Source organism: Thamnophis sirtalis, unplaced genomic scaffold, assembly GCF_051295495.1.
Source record: "Thamnophis sirtalis isolate CommonGarterSnake01/CBP01778 unplaced genomic scaffold, rThaSir2_p1.2 scaffold_8, whole genome shotgun sequence".
NCBI classification, from domain to species: domain Eukaryota; kingdom Metazoa; phylum Chordata; class Lepidosauria; order Squamata; family Natricidae; genus Thamnophis; species Thamnophis sirtalis.
The window spans coordinates 42,591,754-42,606,320 of NW_028261388.1; the positions used below are offsets into that span (position 1 = coordinate 42,591,754).

The window sequence follows — 14,567 nt, forward strand, 5'->3', positions numbered from 1 at the left end:
GTTTGTAACTTGTTTGTCCTCCCTCCCCCTGAATTGTGAGCCGCCCTGAGTCCCCTCAGGGAAAAGGGCGGCATACAAATAAAGTATCTATCTATCTATCTATCTATCTATCTATCTATCTATCTATCTATCTATCTATCTATCTATCATCTATCTATCTATCTATCTATCTATCTATCTATCTATCTATCTATCTATCTATCTATCTATCTATCTGGTAAGGAGCTCGGGCAGGTGGGTGGGCCCTCCAGAGCACCGTACCGGAATGGTATCCAGGGCTCCGGGCTGGCTCCGGGCGTACCGCCTGCAACCCACCACTGTTTAGGTCCAAGAGGTAGTGACATTATCTTTTCTTCCACACGTTGGCCTCTGGTCTCTGAGGTCTAATTTTGAAATGTAAACAAAAAAAGTTGGTTTTTTTGTCTTTTCTTTCTTTTCATAGGAAAAGATCACATTATGCCAGAAATTTAAAAACAGGAATAAAGAAATGGCCATCTATACCATACTGTATTGAGAAATATTGCATAACCACTGAGCGCTCTGATGCTGACCACTCAGAGCACAGACTTTGTTTGTTTCCATTTGGCTTCAATAATGGTTCAGAAAACTGTATTTCACATATGGAAATAACATGCAGAAATGTTTTTCTTGGCACCATCAAAGTCAACCTGGGCATGTGAGCTGTTGTCCTAGTTCAGCTCCACTGTGCATGCACATGCATCTCCTGCCGGCCAGTTGGTCATCAGGTCTCTGCCGTGCATGCATGGGGGGCATGGAGGGGAGACTGCATGCACACACTTTGGGTACTTGTTCAGAAAAGGTTAGCCATCACTGACTTAGAGGAAATAACATTTGATTGCCTTCAAGGCTGACTTAGAGGAAATAACATTTTATTGCCTTCAGGGTTGGAAAAAACAGGAAAGCTACATTTTCTTCACCGAGTCAGACTACCAATTCAACAATGGCATCAACAGATCTATCATTGACAGAATTGACATGTATGGATACTTAGCTCTGCTATTAATAAATCTGAGGCTATTATCTTTGGATTCTGCAGTGCAGGCAGAACAATGTTTCCAAGGATCCTCAACAGAAGAGGAAAAACATAAATATAGTTGCTTTCTACTAACAGACAGTTCTCTTAGACAAGCAACTTCCTGTCAGCATTCCATTCCAATGGCTTTTCACTAGAGAAAATTGCCAACTATTATTGCTTTGATCTATCATATCAAATCAGATATCGATATCTGCATGTTCACCACTCCTATTTTTTTCCTGTTTTGCCAGTGTTGAATATGAGATTTATTAACAGAGGGGAGAGGAACATTTTTGTGAACCCAAAATCTAACGTGATCCATACCAGAAGCAAAAGGAATATACACTTGTAAATATGATTGTTTTCCATCACCAAGCTGCATAGATCATACTGACTTAAGTTATTTAGGGGCTGCTGATACCAAAACTACCAAGACCAATTGATAGTATTAACACACCAATGGGTGTGTCTCAACACCAGATAACCTAGTGAATCATATATTTTATTCACCCCAAAATACAGTATTTAGATAGTCACTAAGATTGCCACAAGAGACTACAGGGTAGGCACTGAAGAATGACTGGGAACTTTTTAGAAGAGAGGATTATCAATTAAAAATTGAAGATGACTTTTCAAAAAAATTCATTCAAAAAAAGGGCATCAATCAACATTAAAAGGGAGAATCTAAACAACTCTGGCAAGAAAATACAAACAAATTCTAGCATATTTTCCTGAATTTATTTATGGTAGATAAAGACAAAGAAAGATATTGGGTCTGGAGACATCAGTTAGCATCAGTTGTGAGCCAGGTTACCAGTACAATGTACCATGCCTGGTGATATCTTTTTTATTATTATTATTTAAAAGAGAGCCGCCACCTTCCTTATTTCATGATGAAAAATATAAAAATAAAACGACATTTTTCATGTCAATATTGCAGTATTTAGGTTGATGGTTGTTCATTTTACCAATGTTATTATTTTTTCCTTGTTTCAAAAAAATCAAGGCAGATTACATGGAAGAAAGATAAAATCATAATACAATAAAAATGTAAAATAATATCTCAGTAGCAATTGTAGACCAGGTCCACTCAAATGTCTGTCAAAACAGAATATTTTGGGTAATGTGAGTGAGAAGACGGCTTCCTATAACTCAAAACGACAAAGGTTTTTCATAATGTGATCATGACCAAGGAGATGACATCTTAAGTACCCAGTCCATTTACCTTACACTGAGCGGTCCCTTTGATTTCAGCGGATTGTGGTGAAGAGAAGCAATTCAGCAAGTATGTGGGTTCTAAACCATATAGGGATTGAAACTTAAAATCAATACCTTGATTTGGGTCTGGAAATAAATAGTTTGAATTGTTGCCATTTCTTTTTCTAAGTACTTCTGTACTTGTTTAATGCATAGCTTTTGAACATTCCTAAGTTCAATATCATTATCTCAGGGTGGGGGTGGTGGTGTTCTCCCAGCATCTTTTTGATCTTATGGCATTATTCTTGACTAATATGTCTCTTGCTTGGCCTGTACCAGCACCAACTTTGTAATGAGATTTCTCACAGCAAAGTGATCAGAATCAGTACACACCAGTAGACAGCAAGCCATGAATTAGTTATTGAAAGACATTTTTCTTACAAGTTCCATCTGTCATCAGAGATGACTTAAAAATGAGAAGGACAGTGTGTTCAGTCTGTTGTGTAATACCAATCTGAGGCCATTAGAACTGGCATTTGGGGAGGTTAATTTTCACATTTTAGTCATTACTGAGGTGCAATATAATACAAATTAACAGTAATAATAATAATACAGACTAACTTACACAATTGAGCAACAAAGAAAGCAAAAAATAGCAGATAAAGTCACATTTCACCCCACACCTGGAAATAGATTTAATGGAGTGAAATATTTCACACTATATAGCTCCAATAGCTAGAGGTCTATCAGGAACAAAGTCTGGCAGTTGTCCTGAGTCAAAACTCCAGAATTATTTTCAAATAGATTGGTGAGTTATTTGGAAATGATTTGTGTTTTACTCACTGCTGGGGAAACCAACACTTATTAGCTCTTAAGTATCATCAAAGCTGTCAATTAGAATTATTATGTAGGAATAATTATGGCTATGTCTCTATGGAGCTTCCTTTCATAGAAACAGATAGGGGTGGTATTTTGGGGGTTGTTGTTTTTTTTTGTAAAATGGCCAAAAACACATAGCAAATACTAAAAATATTATGCTGGTAGTTGGAGTACTATTATTTTTTCTTTCTTTCTGCATGGAGCAGGGATTTTTTACCACAACAAGATAGAGTAGGAGCTGGGGTATTTACTGGCAATTTTTCCTTCTTTCTGTTTAGTATTATAGCACTGTTTGACTTGTGATATTGCTAACTTGTTCTGAGTCAACTGGAGCGAATATGACTACATGGTCAATTTCAAAACATTCTGAAAGGTTGAGCAGTGGAAATAGTTCTCTGTAAAATGTGCATTATCATTTCTGGGAATGAGACAAAATTAAATAAGCCATAAGCTTCATGTGTAAAAAATGTTTACAAGGGATGAGGTAAATCTAAGTCTTCTAAACAAAACCATTGATAGGAAGTACTTCTTGTTAAATGTGATGTGTACACTCACAACATGCTCTTTGAACATTCCATGAGAATGTTAAATTATATTGAAAGGTTTAACCTTGCAAGTAAAATGTTAACATAATCAGATGGAATAGCCAGTAAATGATACCCTGGGAGCTTCTTAAGAAGATGTCTAAACCTGTAGCATTGCTTTAAATAAGTCTAAATTGTTTCCTAGCAATGACATTTTCACCACAGTTCTAATATCTTAGTTGTCACTATGACAGATGTTTTCTTTGAGCAAATGACCCTTTTAAGTTAAATAATGTGAACCATAGCATGGTTGCTCTGCTGTAGGTTTTGTTTTCTGAAGAAAAACTTTCTTAAGAAAGCTTGGGATACTATTGTTTTCATCAATTTTTTTTTTTAAAGTTGTAATAATTGGGCTTAGTAAGATATAATAGAACAGATGATTTGAACAATATTAATATTTAAAGCAGTTAACGAATGACTGATATCATGAATTTAATTGGATATTGTGTGTATGTGTGTGTGTGTAAAGCAACTCCATAAACCACATTCTTTTATTGAAGGTATGGTATATTTCATCGCATATTAAAGAAGATTGAAGAAAATGAAGAAGGTCTCAATGAATTCACAAAGAGTTACCAAACATTTGGAATCAACAGATTCATAGATGGAGGATTATACTGTAAAGAATGGGTTCCTGGTGCAGAAGCAGTTTTTCTTACTGGTGATTTTAGTAAGTATTTTCCAGCACATATGAGCTTCTTTTATTGGTATGGTATCTTAAAATCAGTCCTAATGTCATGGGTTTGTTTTTCATTTTATTAATAAAATCAGTGGATAAAATCTCAATAAAACTTTAACTTAAAATATATGTGATGTGTGTTTGTACTCTGCATAAGACAAGATTATTGAACTGTAGTTATTTAAATAAGTTTGGTAGGTATCAATTCTTGAGCTTTGCATCTGGAGACCTATTTTCATATCCAAAAACCATGAAATGTACTGGTGCCCTTAATGATAGTTACCATGTTACAGTCTGAGTGGGTACTGACTTGGACTGTATATGGTTGTGTGTAAAAGTTGCAGGCTATTCTGAAAAAATCTAAATGTTTCAATGAATTACAGAGTGATCAAAAGCTGACTCAGCCACTAAAAACCAAACAATAATATCTGTTTGCAGAGTTGAATGCATAGATGTTATTTAGAGATCGAGAAAAAAGAAAATAGTATGTCAGGTGCCAAAAATTAAACTGCTTTTCAGTCAATACTTTTAGTATTCCCTTTGGGACAAATAGCACTTTTCAAACATTTTTGTAGCATTCATCTTTTTTTTTCATGTAAGTACTTCATGGATGGCTTGGAATGGCCTTTACAATTCCCTGACTTGAATCACTGAAAATCTGTGGGGATATCTCAAATATTCTGTGCATGTAAGGAAGCCAATGAATATCTCTGAACTGAAAGAGTTCTGCAAGGAAGAACAGGAAAAAATGGAAGCCAGAATATAAATACTCTCAACTGGGTGTTATTTCTATTTAATTCTGTTTCACTATAGAGGTTATGTCATCTGTTCATTAGGAATTCATTGAGACATACTGTTTGGCCAAGGTATCTAAACTCCTGTTTGGAACTATATGTAATTATAAAAGTGCTTAAACTATACATAGCCATTTTTGCTTTTTTTAAAGAAGCATATATTTCACAGCATACAAGCTATCTGTATGACTGGGAGTTTAAATTTGAAAGTATGCAGCAATGGCAAACTGATAGTATATATACATAATACAGATTGTTATATTTGTGCTGATAAATAAATAAATAAATAAAGGGAGACTAGTATAGATCTATTTCAAGCTATTTAGCTCTCATCAGCTAGCCATAACCTTGCTGGGAATATATATATAATATATTATATAAATATATATATATAATATTTTTTTACAACCCCCAGTATGCCCAAATAGTTTTTCCCCTTTTTATTTATTGGTGGAGTTGCTAAATTGTTTTTTTTTTCATATTGTTTTCCTTTTATTAACATTTATACATGTTATACACACAGCTACACATTCACAAGAAGAAGAAAGAGACTTCAGTACTATTGAAACCTTTTATTGTGCAACAAATAAATTGACGTAATCTGCTATAGTTTCTTTATTTTTAACGTTACACTCTAATGCTGTGTGATATATGTGATATATATCAGATGCTATATGTGGAGAGTGGGGAAAGGTCAAAGCATAAAGTTACTTGGCTTTTTCATATTGTCTCCCTCAACTCTAGGAAACTGGCAGGCCACTTCTGAAATCTTCCCGCTGCTGCTACTACCGGTTCGCCCAATCTGGGTCAAACTGGCAGCAACCCACCTCTGGTATAGACTGTAGTAGTGTAGGCAGTTGCCAGGAGTCCTAAATGACTTGAAAGTATCAAAAGAGCAACACATTTAATTAATCTGATAATATTTCTTTCTCATTCCTGTATTGCTAATACTTTTAAGTTATCTAAACAATAGAACATTAATAATCTGAACTAATACTTGTACAATATGATTATATTGAACCAATATAATGTATTTGGATTTCCAACAATACAAAAAAAGGATATAAATATATACAGATGCATCCATCCATCTCATGATTTGATGAGATTGTAGGTTCTTAACCAAGAAATTGGGAAAGCATGCTAAAAAGGGCTGTAGCTTTTGAACTACAGTGGTTTTTTTTAAAAAATAGACTAAAGGATTATTATTAAGATTGGCCAACATGAGTGCTGATCAGCAATTCTGGAGATTGAATTCTGCCAGAACTCTCTTCATCTTTTGTCCCACTGTAAGAGCCATTTGCTTAACTTGCTGTGGAGATTGAAGGGATGAAGCAAACCACCTGGTGCATCTGCCGAGTGGGAGCTATTTATTTATATTTTGGAATGACTTCATTTTTCCCTATAGCACAATTACATTGATCTTTGATATTCTGAATTTTAAGTCCATATTCTTTGTTGCATCATATAATCTACATTAAACCAGTATTTGCTGCAAATTATGTTTGTTTTCATTTAACATCAGGACACATATTCAAACAAAAGTCCATGTATATTTATGCTCTCAATGCTTCTAACACTTTTTTTTTGCTCTCCACCCCAGAGATACTCATAGCGTTTAGAGAGCAGTCACAGTATTGCAATTGGACAATTACATTGTTAAAAGTTTAGTAAATCATGAATATGAGACAATTAGTAATGTAAAGCTCTAATAAAGAGGTGGTATTTATATTATAGCTATTTGAAAAGCTATGGGTAAATTTTTACACAGATTCTTATTAACTAAATACAGAATTTAACATTCATCACTTTAATTTCTTGAAAATTATAGTGATTGTAGCAATAATGGAATAACATGACATTCTAAAGAAGTCACAGTTCCTGGAATGGTTTCTATGATTCCTGGAGTCATAGGATTTAAACAAAGGAACCTCCTTTTGACACTAATTAAGCTGTCTTTTGTCCAAAAGCTAGAAGATTAATCAAGCCACTTATTTTCTTTATTTATGCATTTATATTTTTGACATACTAAAGGTGATTAAATCAGCTGAACTCTTTGTCTCAAATCAAAAGCTCTCTGAGTTGAGATAACAATTGTAACTATTTTATGTAGACTCCTTGCACTTAGTTTTTCTTTACTAATTGCAAGGCTACATGATGGATGAATTACACATTCAGCAAAACTAGGGTCCAAAAGTTATCTAAAAACTGAAAGATTTTTAATTGAAGCACAAGGTCTTCAGAGAATCACGAAGAGGCAGAATAGAAAATGTGGAAAGGGTATGAAGATTTAATATCAAAAATTCTTTATTTCTTAAATAACTAGGGAATTGTGAATTGTATTATTTCATTTTTCATAATTTCTCTTTTACCTTAAAATTTAATTCTTGTTCTGCTTTGGAACTGCACGGCAAATATTAAAATAATTCCTCAAATATGCAGAAAAGTCCAAAAGTAATGGGTTGTATAGAAAAAAATCATTGTCAATTTGTCTGTTCCTGTTCTTACATATGGCCTGTGCAATTTAATGAATATTTACTATTTAATTCATTTTTAATTATTATTATAGATAACTGGAATCCATTTTCCCATCCATATAAGAAAATGGATTTTGGCAAATGGGAATTGCTCATCCCACCTGGACCAGATGGGTTTCGCCCTGTATCTCATGGATCCAAACTGAAGGTGCGTGTTTCAAAAAGATACTTCATTCTTTTATTAATATGTAATTTATTATCGAATTTCATAATTGAAATTTTGTAGTGTTCAGTTATGTGCCACTTAATATTTCAAAGTGAAAATAAGACCTGCAGACCATGTTCTTCACCTCTATGGATTGCTGTTAAGGTTATATAAAACAAAATTACTATAAATTACCAATGTTATTATATAATGAACAAAATAGATTATTATAAATATAAATGATAAATTTATAGCAATCCTGAATGTAAAGGATTCCTCACCAGGATCCATTCTCAGTGACTCAAGTATTGATGTCATTGACCTTTTGTGATGCTTTGAGGGCCTGGACTTAAGGCTTCATCTAAATCCTAGCAGGACCAAATAGCTTTGGGTAGATAGAGCTTCAATATCTGGGAATTTGACATCTTTAGTTTTGATTGGGATTATGCTACCCTAGACGGACCTGGTTCACAACTTGGCGATTCTCACAAATTCTCAACTCCTGCTTGAAGAGGTGGTGACAGTCACAGCTAGGAGAGCATTGCACAGTTCAGATTGTATGCCAGTTGCAGTCTTTCCTGGATCAGAAGTCCCTGGGCTCAGACATTCAAGCCTTGCCATCTCATGCTTGGACTCCTGCAATGCACTCATGCAACATTCAGATGCTTCAACTGGTGCAGAGCATGGGCAGTCTTTCGGGGGCCCTATAGTAGCCCATGTTACAGAGCTGTTACACAAGCTGCACTACCATATTCCAACTCCCAAATTGTTCCCCTTGAATTTTATTTTGGGCTTGGATTCTCTAGGACTATATAAGATATGGTAAATGCTGACTAGCTTTCTACTCAGAACTGATGAGCAAAGCAAAACAAACAAAATTATTGCTGGCTAATGCTAGGTGAAATCTGAGATTGTGGAGATGTTAAATACACTCAAATCTCATGTATTTTCCCAATTTTGTGAGAACTTTGCCTTTTTAATATTTTTCTTTTTTAAATACATAGAGGTTTGTAGATATTGTTCAGGAAATTTAGAGATAGTGCATTGGTCTGAAATGCTGCAATGCTGTTCTCTTGCATGTGAAAATAATTTTGGCAAGAAGGAAGCATTGGTAAAATTAAGCCCAACTCAGTCTGAAGTGAGCTTACAATGACTTTATGGCCCACTTCCAACATTAATATATAATTTTCCAGTGTTTTTATGTCCCTTTTTGCATCATTTTAAAAAGTTATAACTTTTTCTATAAATGCATACTAATTAAGTTAAACTTTGCTGTTACCATCAGTGTAATTACAATCCTAATAAGAAATAAGGCAGAAAATATTAGAAAAAATAGTGTCAGTCTATAGATAGATATATAGAAAGATAGAAAAATGGATGGATGGATGGATTGACGGATAGACGGATGATACTGTTATAGTCCAGTTAATTCTTAGATGTTGCTAAACGCCAGGGACAAATTATAGCGATGTTCTGGAGAAATGCAAAAAATACTAAATGAAGTATAATCCTTTACCATTTTTCAAATTAATAAATTGAATATCATTCAAAGATTAATTAAAGGGAATAAGATATATCTTCTAAGAACTCAGAAAAGCTAAATAGGCAATTTGCAAATGTCTTTGAAGAGTTATTTAGTCTTTAGGAGAAAAAGCAATAGTCAGGCTGCTTTAATGGGCAAAGAGTACTGATGATTGGGATTTGGTGGAGGGTTAAAAATGGAGTAAGAATGGTTTGAAATGGGCTATGTGGAATATGAAATAGGAGGCTGGGATCCTGAGCAGGTGTGGTTTATGGTACTATTTTGTTCATTTTAAATGAGTGGAGATGGTGTAATTCCTTTATGGTAATTTTAAAAATCCAAAAGCTCATTAAAAATGGATAAACAAAAATTGTGTGTTTGTGTATATGTATATGCATGCACACACATATGGACACTCATGTGAAAAAGTACACCATCTTTGAGTTCTATGGTTTTATGTATCAGGACATAGTAAAAACCACCTGTTATTAATAGTTCTTGAAAATAGACAAATATAACTTCAGATGAACAACAACATATGACATATTACACCAAGTCATCATTTATTTTACAAAAAGAAAGCCAAAATGGACATGCCATGTGTAAAAAACTAAGTACATCTTATGATTCAATAGCTTTAATTTATTGTTTTCTGTATGAGTTTACCAGTCTCTCACATCATTGTGGAGGAACTTTGGCCCATTTTTCTTTACAACATTGCTTCATTTCATTCAGGTTTCTGGGCATTTGTTTATGCACAGCTCTCTTGAAACATAGAACTCAAAGAGAGTTTACTTTTTCCCCACAGGACTGTATGTATGTATGTGTACGTGTGTGTGCATGTATATTATATGTATGTGTGTGTTTGTGTGAGTGTGTATGTATGTATATGTGTTATGTATTTATTTATTTATTTCAGTAAGTGGAATGATTGGTTGTGTGGTTGTATCATGATTGGTAGATTGGTGCTGATTGGTGCTGGCTATGTGTACATTGTTGTTTCGTGTTGTAACGGCCTGGGTGGTGGGAGGGGCTCGCTTGTTGACTAGGGCTGGTTTCCAGATGTCTGGCAGGTGGGAAGTATCATCACGTTTATTCATGTTGTGGGGGTGTTTCTCTATTTCGATAGCTTCCATAATTATTCTCTTGTTGAAGTGTTCAGTTTTGGAGATTAACCTGATTCTTTCAAAATTAATTTCATCTCCTGTAGCTTTAAGGTGCTGGAAAAGGGAGGAAGTTTTTTCTTTTTTTCTTACTACGTTCTTCTGTTCTGCGATGCGTGCATTTATTCTCCTGTTCGTTTGTCCTGTGTATGTTGCAGGGCAGATTTTGCATGGTTTTTTGTAGACTCCTTGGTTTTCTAGCTGGGTTTTGTCTTTGGGGTTTCTTAAGATGTTGGGTATTTTTTGGTCAGTGTTGAAGGCTGTCTTGATATTGTGTTTGTGGAGAATTTTGCTGATTTTATCTGTGGTGCCTTTGATGTAAGGGAGGAGGGCGATGCCGTTGTCCTGTTCTGTGTCTTGGTTTTTGGTTCCTTCAAAATTAATTTCATGTCCTGTAGCAATAAAGGTGGATACAAATAAAATAAAATAGCAAAATATAAAATAAAGTTTTATTGTTGGGGAAGGGAGAGAGATGCATGATACACTCAAATTCAATACTTAATTTAACTGAGTGGCACAGCCTGGGATATTAAACTCATATCTGCACTTCCTTTTTTGAACATTCTTCTAAAAGTGAAAAAGGAAGAGACAGAAAAAACAGGTTACATTGATTCCAGAATTGATAGCTTAACTTTTATTTCCAGTAATGTTCCAGTAAAGAGTCTGCATTCATTGTGATTTTGGTACAGGGGAAAATTATCAAAAATATACAATTGTTCTCCAATGCATTTTGGGATGTGTGAATTCGGCCATTTCATTAGTAAATGATGTTTTTATGAAAACACATTAAAAAACAAGTTCCATTAGAAACTCTTTGGAGACTTCAGTTTTTATACTCCTACATTTTAAGAATAGAATAGAGCAAGCAAGCTCAGAGATAATAGAATAGAATAACAGAGTTGGAAGGGACCTTGAAGGTCTTCTAGTCCAACCCCCTGCTTAGGCAGGAAATCCTACACCACTTCAGACAAATGGTTATCCAACATCTTCTTCAAAACTTCCAGTGTTGGAGCATTCACAACTTCTAGAGGCAAGTTGTTCCATTGGTTAATTGTTCTAACTGTCAGGAAATTTCTCATTAGTTCTTCTCTAATTAGTTTCTACTCATTGCTTCTTGTCCTACCTCCAGGTGCTTTGGAGAATAGTTTGACTCCTCCTTCTTTGTGGCAGCCCCTAAGATATTGGAAGACTGATATCATGTCTCCCCTAGACCTTCTTTTTATTAAACTAGACATACCCAGTTCCTGTAACCGTTCTTCAAAGGTTTTAGCCTCCAGTCCCCTAATCATCTTTGTTGCTCTTCTCTGCACTCTTTCTAGAGTCTCCACATCTTTTTTACATTGTGGCGACCAAAACTGGATGCAGTATTCCAAGTGTGGCCTTACCAAGACATTATAAAGTGGTATTAACACTTCATGTGATCTTGATTCTATCCTACTGTTTATGCAGCCTGAAACTGTGTTGGCTTTTTTGGCAGCTGCTGCACACTGCTTGCTCATATTTAAATGGTTGTCCACTAGGACTCCAAGATCCCTCTTACAGTTACTACTATTGAGCAAGGTGCCACATATACTGTACCTGTGCATTTTGTTTTTCTTGCCTAAATGTAGAACCATACTTTTTTCACCATTGAATTTCATTTTGTTAGATAACGCCCAATATTCAAGTCTGTCAAGATCCTCCTGCATCTTAAGCCTATCTTCTGGAGTGTTGGCTATTCCTGCCAGCTTGGTGCCATCTGAAAATTTGGAAAGAGATAGCGAATAAAAAGATGCTTTAAGTATTTGGACATCATTTTTTATATACACAAGGGGATCAATTGTCATTATTCCAATCAACAGGAAGACACTGACTAGAGAAGTAAAGATGGAACTTTAAGACTGGATATGGAACATAGGAAGGAAGTCACTATATTTTTTTGGATTAAAAATACTATGAGGGGAAAAAATAAAACAAATTTCTATTATATATTAGTTGGACTAGGCACAAAGTATTGCATCCAGTATAGGACTATCTTTCAATAAGGGCACTGACAAACAGGTGCATGTCTAGAGAGGAGAAACAAAAACGATAAGAGGTCCATATTGAAGCACTTGTGTGGAACAGTTGGAATTGTTTTGCATATTTTACAAGGAGAACAGAACACTACTGGGAAATATGATGGCTTATATTCATCTATTTGAAAGACCCTCATGAAGAAGATGAGCAAAATTGTTCAGTGTTTTTCCAGAATGCAGGATATTCAGCAATGGCTTGAAATGACAAGAAAATAAGTTTCATTGTATTTCATAAAGATGTCCTAATGGTTAGGATTGTTCAATGGTGGAAGACACTTGGGTGGGAGGATGTGTCTTTCCTTTACTATACGAATTTAAGCAGAGACTGGATGGTCATCTGTTAGGGATGCACTATGCACCGAGTTGGACAAACTATCTTCAAGATTTCTTCTAGCTCCTACATTATATGATTCTAAAAGTGTAATGGCCACACTGGAAGCAAAAACCATATGCTTTTATCTCATTACATACAGTGTAAGATTTTACCAAATGAGCTCTAACTCATTATCCTCTAAACAGCAGACTGTGACAGGAAATATTCCTATTTATGTGCATGGAATTTGCCCATTTCTGTTTTCAGTATTGTTGGGAAAAAATAGAACTATCCTTTTTCATGGTTTGCCAGTTTGTGGATTCAGGCCCAGAAAAAAAGAGGGAAGATAATTCTGGAATCTTTGAAGGTTTATAGTGGTGGACAGTCTGTTACCCACCCCTTGACTTTAAAAGGTATTAGAAGCTAAAATTTGTGTCACTGCTAATTATTGCCATGATGATTGCTATATCTCATAATAGTCATATGAATTCATATGCATTTTGCTTTTCATAGTTTTGAATAGAGTTTTCATTTTGGTTAACATAGCCTAGATGAGACTATAGGGTTGGATTTGTGTTTTTAATCAATAGACCAGTAATGATACATAAGGTGACATTTAATGCAGAAGTAAAATGAGAGAAGATACTGGTTTTCAATCATTCACTAGAATCTATTTTATATGCTTTTTTCACATAGAAAGCTTCCATTTATTTTCATGAATAGAGTTACATCTCCCTCTTTTGGAAAATAAAGGCATGGCTTATTTCAGAGATAAGATTTTGTTTCTTGATACAAGCTTTCTTTTTGTCTGTCTGTCTGTCTCTCTTTCTCTTTCTCTTTCTCTCTCTCTCTCTCTCTCTCTCTCTCTCTGTCTGTCTGTCTTATCTATATCTATCTATCTATCTATCTATCTATCTATCTATCTATCTATCTATCTATCTATCTATCTATCTATCTATCTATCTATCTATCTATCTATCTTAGTACAGCTCTCTTTTTTCAGTAACATTTAAAGAACACTAATCAACCAGCACCAATAACTAACCCTTAGTAAATATATGTTGAATATTAGCAGTAAAGGAATTGTGTAAACATTTATTATGACTTTAAAAAGATTGATGCCATTAATGCAATTATCCAGCTTTTCAAATTACTAATATTCAGAATAGGATTCCATTAACCATGTGGAGATTGGACAAGATTATACAAGAACCTACATGCAGCTTTAAAAATACAACTATACATCTTGTTTTCAGTAGGCATCTAGTTATATCCATGTATTACTGGAGTAAGATTATTTAACCATATATATGACTTCAGTCAAGAAAGAATTTCTCACAAAGTATATAGTTATTCAAAGAAATTACTGAAATAATGAAATAATAATGTCTGATAAAAACGAAGTGTGGCATTCAGATGGTATGTTGTTATCACATTAGAAAATGGGAGTATCCACTGCTATCTTTTTTTTCTTTTCTTTGTACCATATGGCACAAGAGTTTTTGTACCATATGGCACAAGAGTTTGAGAGGTTGCAAAGGCTGAAAGGTATTTACCACTGAAAGTACAGGATATTTGACTAAGGGTATAATTTTAAGGAATGCCTGAAAAGACTAAAATAAATTCATGTTGGAAACAATGGGAATACAAATATGTTCTCA

General features: G+C 34.5%; 1 protein-coding gene across 1 annotated transcript in view; it reads left to right on the forward strand.

The window, feature by feature from the left end:
- Nucleotides 1-14,567, forward strand: part of GBE1 (1,4-alpha-glucan branching enzyme 1) — a 119,345-nt gene that overhangs the window by 40,769 nt on the left and 64,009 nt on the right. The window contains exons 2-3 of the mRNA XM_087721512.1: nucleotides 4,197-4,366; nucleotides 7,739-7,854. Of these exons, the coding sequence (XP_087577638.1) occupies nucleotides 4,197-4,366; nucleotides 7,739-7,854 (286 nt within the window). The remainder of the gene's footprint in view (nucleotides 1-4,196; nucleotides 4,367-7,738; nucleotides 7,855-14,567) is intronic.